At 35.9% G+C, this 8,457-nt stretch overlaps 1 protein-coding gene across 1 annotated transcript; it reads left to right on the forward strand.

Moving 5' to 3' along the window:
* The first annotated feature begins 1,833 nt into the window (after positions 1-1,833).
* On the forward strand, positions 1,834-2,616 carry LOC125223940 (transcription repressor OFP16-like). The gene has a single exon (XM_048127259.2). The coding sequence runs from the start codon at positions 1,897-1,899 to the stop codon at positions 2,443-2,445; it is 549 nt and encodes a 182-aa protein (XP_047983216.1). The 5' UTR covers positions 1,834-1,896; the 3' UTR covers positions 2,446-2,616.
* The last annotated feature ends 5,841 nt before the right edge of the window (positions 2,617-8,457 follow it).

Genomic DNA, 8,457 nt, shown 5'->3' on the forward strand with positions numbered 1-8,457 from the left:
TAAATGCATCAACTGGCATAAGTGTTACCCATTTTCAATTATTATCACTTTCTCTTAATGGAAATTTAATCACGTAGGATAAAATTTATGAGTTATAACACCTACACTATTTTATAATCTATTTTATAAGTGAATTATTGAGAAATGAGTACCTTTTATATTAACAACTTTGACGAGATAAGACAAACAAATTAGTATACTATGTAGATTAACAACTTTGACAATAAGACAAACAAATTATTATATTTGGACGAGATAAGACACGACAACCCATACCATGCCGTTTATTTTATTTTCTACACAAAATTGGTAACTTAATAGTAGTATAAAGCAATAGAAAAATTAATAGATCAATTTTTGATTCAATGAATTTATTTCGACGTGGCAATAGCCAATTAGGCCGTGCATGTCAGTAAATGGAGATTTCATTTTCATCCATGTAAAAATTAGAAATCATTCAACAATTTCCCCAAAATTTATCAATATGAGTAGTACTATTAATCAATCATCTAATTATCAAGAGTTATTTTGATTTCCTTCCCTTGGGAAAAAATAAATCTGATTAATATTCTTTTACACAACAAAATGCTCATGTCACAAGAAAGGAGCAAAAATTCAAAAACAAAAGGTATAAAAAATAAAATAGCAAACAATCAAGCTCTAAAAAAGCAATATTCACCAACTAGAACCAATACAAATAGATACAATATCTAAAGTTACATCCATCAACCTCAAAATAGCAAGAGTAACAAAATCGCCGCAAAATATGAAAATCACAAGAAAAACTACTTAGACAACTAGCAAAAGAAAGTTACATCCTACAACCCCAAAATTGCAAGCAACAACAGAGTCACCTAAATTTCACATAAATTCAAAACTAAGAATTAAAACTACTTAGACAACTACCAAAAGAAAGCAACACATAGAAATGAGAAAGTAGAATTGGAGGGTGAATGATTAGATAGCATTCAAACTCGAATTTGGAAATGGTTGCAAAAAATAGTCGAATACAAAAATGGACTCTCGAATCCAATTCATTAATTACTATATATATGTAATAGAGAGTGAACTATTCAATAAAGATGCATCTTAGGAAAAGAACAAAAAGAAAAAGTATATATTGTTAGAAAGTTGGTGAATAAAGAAAAAGTGGCAGCCTTGTAGTATATAACACATGAATAATGATCTATGTACCCGACCGTAAGGAAAAGTTTTTAATATATATACGAAAAACTTTTAATATTTTATTAGTTTTTACACTAACATAAAATTTACTTTTTGGTATCATTGCTTAAATATTGGATTAATTTGGTATACCTCGTTATTTTCAATTATGATTAATTTACTTATGTCAGTTCCATTGTATATCATTTTTTTAAATATGCATTGGTGATTTAATCTGATTTTTGAAAAAAAAAAAGATTTTGATGATGACATAATTTCGTATAACTTTATCAAATAATTACAATTATAGGAAACAAACAATATCATATTATATTAAATTAAACGATTTTATTTGTCGAATAGTAATTTACAATAAAAAAATGAAATGAATCAGAAAAGCAAGAAACGCGATAAAAGGAAGTACAACAAATGAAATGAATCAATTTCGCATAATACAATCGTTTTCGCTGCCCACAATACAAGATCGTTTGGATTAACATGTAATAGTACTATATGAGCCAATCATAAAACATATCTACATCAGAATTTCGATTAGTTTCAAAATCCGAACAAAATGCACAATTATGAAACTATGACCACAAATTTGTTAGGAGAGAGAAGAAAAGTCGTTAACCAAAATATTAACACATGGCAAAGGCCCCCCAAAATATACTATACATTTCACAACTTTCTCAACATTTAACACAATAAACTCCTCTCCCAAAAAAAAACATGTCAAGAAACCTTAACTTATGCTTCACAAAGATCAAATCTCCGCCGCCGCCGCCGGAAAATCAAAATCCACCGTCCCACCTATTCAAGAACTTCAACTCCCTCTACGAGAGCATCCCCATCCCCGTCCCGGGGCCCGATCTCGCCACCGCATTCGCCTCCCGCCGCTTCTTCTTCTCCTCCCCCGGCCAGTCAAACTCCATCGTTGACTCCTCCTCGGCCTCGTCCTCGTCCATCGCGTCCACGTCATCGGCCTCGCTCGACAACGAGGCCGCGGTGGCGGTCCCCACCTACTCGCCGGACCCCTTCGCCGACTTCCGGCGATCCATGCAAGAAATGGTGGAGGCGCGTGGCGTGCACGACGTGGAGGAGAGCTGGGATTACCTGCACGAGCTGCTCACGTGCTACCTCTCCCTCAACCCCAAACCGACCCACAAATTCATCATCGGAGCCTTCGCCGACCTCCTCGTCGCCCTCATCGCCGCCGCTAATTCTCGCCGGAATATTCCCTTTTCCGCCGGAAAACGTAAGATTTCACCCATGTTATGATTAACTCTCAATTTTATTTTTTTTATGATTAGTTATTTAATTAATTTAGCGTCGTTTGCGGCTACATTTGCGGTATATTAATCATCGGAAAACATATGTAAATGTGGAAAACTTTATTATTTACTCTATTTGGGTATATGACAAAATGGTTGGTCCCCAATTTGTCTTCAATATTATACTTGGCCTTTTATTTTTTAATGTCGGATTGTAAAATAAATCACAGGTTCAATTTTAGGAAGTAAATACTTTCGTATTTTTCAAAATAAAATCTTAAATCGTGAAGTTTGCATTTTTCACAATTGTCTCATTTGTCTTCTTTTGGTGAAATATGCAATAATGTGACAGTCGAATTTAACAAGTCATCACCTTAAATATGAGTTAACATTTGAATGTATTTAAAACTTTAATGCAATATTATCGCGTATTTTGCCAGAAAGAAGACAATGAAAATACAGGAATTCCAAACTAGCCAGAATTTAACTATTTTTCATGATATTTTTTTTTAATACGGATAAAATGAAAATAACTTCATTCTCGAATTGATATAGACAGTAGTATACATTAACTTTGCCTTTTTATTTAGTTTTGGTGGCCCATAAAGAAAGCAATCAAACGTTATTTTCTTGGTTGGAAATTTTGATCTATCACATTATAATTGCTATAATGACTATAAATATTATTCTGAAATCCTACAGAAAAGGTTGTGTCTATTTTACTGACAACACCTTTCATCAATTAATTCATAATCTACTTAGGATTCTCTAAGTTATTAAATCACTATAATTATTTAATTGTCGTATTACAAGAAATAAAATGTAATTAGAAATTCACAATTTTTTTTAATTGGAATTATAATTAATCTATCAACATCTGTATCTTGAAAATCATGTTACTGGTCCCCTATTATGGTCCAGAGCAATTACCTAATATGTGATAATTGATTGGATAGTTTCTGTCACCAAACTTCTTCATACTAATAAATTTATTTATTTCTGAATAAATGAATGATAGGAGTAATAACAAACGAATTTTGTAGCCATTTACACTCCTAATTATGTCATCCTTCAATATCATATAGTACTACTAAATATTACTACCTCCATCTCTCAAAATTTGCTACACTTTGACCCGACACAGGTTTTAAGAAATATAATGGAAAGTGAGTTGAAAAAGTTGGTAGGATGTGGGTCTTACTTTTAAAATATTAGTTTTATAATAAAATGTGAGTAGGAATGAATTAGTGGAATATAGGGTTCACTACCAAAAATGGTAAAAGTAAAGTGTATCAAATTTTCAGGGACGGACCAAAATAGTAAACTGTATCAAATTTTCAGGGACGGAGGTGGTAATTGTTTGTATTCTCAATGTCGTATTTCTATGAAGAATTTTATTTTTCAGGCTCTTTATAGGATTAATCATTTCTGAAAAATGAAGATGTAATAAGTATAAAATAGTGCTATCTATATGTATATTTTTATTTCATATGATGTTATCTCCGACAAATAATTTTATTTCATAATAATGACAAATATTACTATATGTATAGTGTACATGTGGTATGATTTATGCACTGATTTTCGAGCCAATCATGTGGTTCTTTTATCAGAAAGTACACATTTTTTTGGCATCATAGGTTAATCATGTCATCTGTAGAATCCTCTCTTTACTAAGTTTTTGAATTTTATTGATTTTTAACAATAAAAATCATATGTAAGTAATTTACTTTTCCTGAATGTATATATGTTTTACTCTTAGAGCATCCGCAATGGTCGGTAGGCCAGCCATAGGTCAGTCATAGGCCAGCCATTCTCTCCTCTACCACGTCAGCAACACTAAAAAAACCACCTGCCACGTCAGATTTAGGCCAGCCATAGGCCAACCGCAATAAAAACAATTCAAAATATACTACATTTATGGAATTAAAATTACGATTAAAATACGGAATTAAATTTAGACACGTGTACGGGAAAATTCATTAATTGCATTTTAAAAAGTTACATAGATAAAAAAAAAAGTACATGCATAATAAAGAAAAAAAACTATCGTCGTGCAGTCCTCCGTGCCCACAACTCTTCAATTATATCCTTTTGGAGTTGAATATGAGCATCCACTTGGCGCATGCTGGCAAATTCCTTGAGTCGGCCGGCTTCATCGAGGGGTACCCCCTGTCGCACACTAGGGGTGGCCGTTCCGTGGCTTGGACCGGCTTCATCGTCACTGACCCAACTAGTCAGTTGTACGCCTTCGTCTTCGACGATCATGTTGTGCAGGATAATGCAGGCGTACATTATCTCGGAAACGCATCCGACATCCCACAAACGCGTTGGGCCCTTGATTGCCGCCCATCGAGACTGGAGCACACCAAATGCGCGCTCCACGTCCTTGCGCGCCGACTCCTGTCGTTGCGCAAAGTAGGCCTTCTTTTCATCACTTGTTTGTCGGATCGTCTTCACAAAGACCGGCCACCGAGGGTATATCCCATCCGCCAAGTAGTAGCCCATATCATGCCGGTTGCCGTTGGCCACGAATGAGACGGCTGGACCGACGCCCCGGCACTTCTCGTTGAAGAGGGGAGACGAGTTCAGGACGTTGAGGTCGTTGTTCGACCCGGCTACCCCAAAATACGCATGCCAGATCCACAGCCGGTAATCAGCTACGACCTCGAGGATTATCGTGGGGTTCTTTGACTTGTAGCCGGTCGTGTAGGCCCCCTTCCAGGCAGTCGGACAGTTCTTCCACTCCCAATGCATACAGTCTATGCTGCCTAACATCCCGGGGAACCATGCTTCTCCCCGTGCATCTGCATCAAATTCTGACAATCTTCGGGAGTAGGGCTTCGAAGGTACTGCTCACCGAAAATGCTGATCACGCCCCCACAGAACTCCTTCAGACATTTCAGGGCTGACGACTCACCGATGTGGAGGTACTCATCCCACATGTCTGCCGCACCTCCGTAGGCCAACTGCCTGATTGCCGCCGTGCACTTTTGGATAGGGGTGTGGCCGGGTCTGCCAGCCGCATCGTGCCTGAAGCGGAAACACATATATTGACGCTCCAATGCCCTAACGATGCGCATAAACAACTCCCTGCGCATTCTGAAACGCCGCCGGAACATGTTGGCGGGAAACCGTGGGTACTCTGCAAAGTGGTCCTCGTACAGCCGCTGATGTGCAGCTACGTGATCCCGATCAATCACTGCTCGGTGGTGGACAACTGGTGGAGGAGGGCGAGGTATCGCCTGCTGTTCCACCATACGCATGTACCGCTCCATCCCGCGGTTCATGTAGGCCTCCATAGCCTCGTTCATCCTCCGTTCGTACTCCTCAGGATCCCCACCACTACCGCTACCGCTACCACCCGCGTGATCCATCGCTTGATGATGCTCTTGAACAAAAAGTTAGAGAGAGAGAAAACTCGTTAAAACAAGTGGTGCAAATGAAAATGAAACGAAAATCGCGTTTATATAGGTTTTAAAAAAACAAAAAAAAAAAATCGGAAAACACCGCTGGCCAATCTCTAGCCGATCGGGCCCCTGCAATGGCGGCTAGCCGATCAACCAGCGGATCGGCTAGCGACGAGCGATCGGCCAGCCCACGCCGATGCGCTCGCCGATTTCGCGCTGGCCGGTCGCAATGGTTCGGCTAGCCGATCGGCTAGCGCGACGAATCGGCTAGCCGGTCGCTAGCCGACCATTGCGGATGCTCTAAATAGCGATGAAAAAAAGTGGCCCCATGTCTTTTCAATGAAAACAAAAGCATGTGGGCTCTTCTTTACTAGTACAAAGGCCAAAACTCTATCACATTTTACATGTTCAATCAAGTTACAATGTTTATAACTCTTTCATTAAATAAAAACTTTAATATGATTGATAAGAACACCAATACATAGAGCCAAGAAATTAAAAGATTATAGTAGCATTTCTACATTTGTTAAAAAGTGCATTAATGATTTTTCATTTACCTGTGGTGATGTGAATCCTAAGTTATGTTTCATTGTTAATTGTAGCATATTTTATATTCAACAATAGTTCATCAATGGCTAAATCTATACATAATTTTGGGATAAGAGGATCCATTCGATTAAAATGGTTTGTTGTCTGAAGTAAACGAATGAGAAATGAGAAGTGTTTCAAAGGTAGTTTTGAAATTTCAAAATGGAAGTTTTTCAAAATCTAAAACAACATCATTTGATTAGGATCTATAATTAATCATTTGTAAAGTTGGGCCATGGACAAAATCAGGGAATCTTCAATTTCTTACCCCCACACCCCACTTCTCTTGCTTTGCTGCTTTCTTGGATAAAATATTATGTGACTTGGGATAAGTTGTTGTCAGAATTGAAGATTCTGTGTTTTCATGTTTGTGATGAGCATGGGATCTTTAATAAATTGTAGTAGTAATTGTCTTGTTATCTACTTACAAGTTGCACCACATTTATTGTTCAATAGGAATAATTTGATTTCTACAAATTTAATGGTATTTTACCAGTTAGACTCGTTGTTCATATGCTCTTTCCTACTTATTACATTTGGCATCCTCGACAAATAATTGAAGTATAAAAGATTCTCAATTACATCATGATTTTTTTTCCCTGGGAAAATGTGATGCCATGTTGGTGCGCATGCGAAATGGGATAATTGATCATTTTTCCAATAACATCTAGTATTGGGCCACAGTTTTGGGCCTAATAGAATTACTGGGTTATCCTATACTCATTTATTTTGTTTGGGCCCAGTAATGCACCAAAATAGAGATGTGGATATAAAAATATTAGTACCCAAATCTTTTTAATTTGGTGTATTCTTCCTATAAAAATATATGCGGAATTAATCTAAATTACAACTCAACAATTAGCAAAGAATTTTAAACTAGTAAAAATTACTTTACTGTAAGAAATCAGGCCATATATTATGTGCAAACAACATTAATGAATAAATGTAGAGATATTTTAAATAAAATATAAATTAAATATAAACAGCATTAATAAAAAATTTCGAGGAGTTTTAGTAAGGGAGACACTGCAAGAAGAAATGGTATTCAAATTGGCTAGATTAAATCCAACCAAAGCTATCTCAAATTGCAAAATAAATTACTTGGGCACAAAAAGCTACAAGTTCCTTCTTTGATCTACCGAGAGTCTTAAAAACCATGATCAAAATTAATATTGTAACACAAACTTGGAATCCAAAACAAAGGCAAAGAAGTTGGTTCATGTAAATCTCTTGCAAAGCCTAAAACAAAACAAAGGTATCCATAGCAACAAGATATAGATGAAATGAAAATTATTTCTAAATGACACTCTATCTCTTCTTTTCATTTTTTTCCATCCAACAAAAGTATTCATTTTTCATTTTTTTATTCCATCCAACAAAATTTTTACTAACTAGGAGTAGTAACTACACTAGAGCGAAAGTCATCATTGACTCACATATATTTTTACGATCAGTAACATTATTTTCATAATGTGTCTCATTTTCAATACTCTTACCGTTTCTATTAATAAATTTATGGAGTATTTGTAACTATATATGCATTGTTAATTACTTTCTTTCACACACAATTAAGTACATTCATATTTATGTGCACCTATCAATATATACATGTGAATATTTAGGGTAGATATCAAATCCAACCTAACTTTAAACAAATTCATTTGTCTATAATGATAAGCCATTTCACTGCAATTTTGAAGACGTTGATGACAATTCCTAGCTAATGCCACTTCAAATTATTCAAAACCCTAATTTGTGGACGGTACAAATATTTAAAAAAAAATAAAAAAAAGTCCCAATTCTTTAGGCCTACTCTCAACGCAACAAAAACTTTCCAATTTTGATATATCAAGATAGAGTGGATTCAAAATAATCAATGTCAGTTTCCCATCAAAGTTGAATTGAATTGTGAGTACGTAGTAGGTTTTGTTAATGGGTGCAGTTGTGATGTGGGGCATAGACATAGTACTTCTAAAACCATATTTCATATCACATTGATAAATACATCATGGTCCCTATAT

This window comes from Salvia hispanica, chromosome 1 (assembly GCF_029641045.1).
Source record: "Salvia hispanica isolate PSC_SH4W2 chromosome 1, Shi_PSC_v1, whole genome shotgun sequence".
Lineage (NCBI taxonomy): Eukaryota > Viridiplantae > Streptophyta > Magnoliopsida > Lamiales > Lamiaceae > Salvia > Salvia hispanica.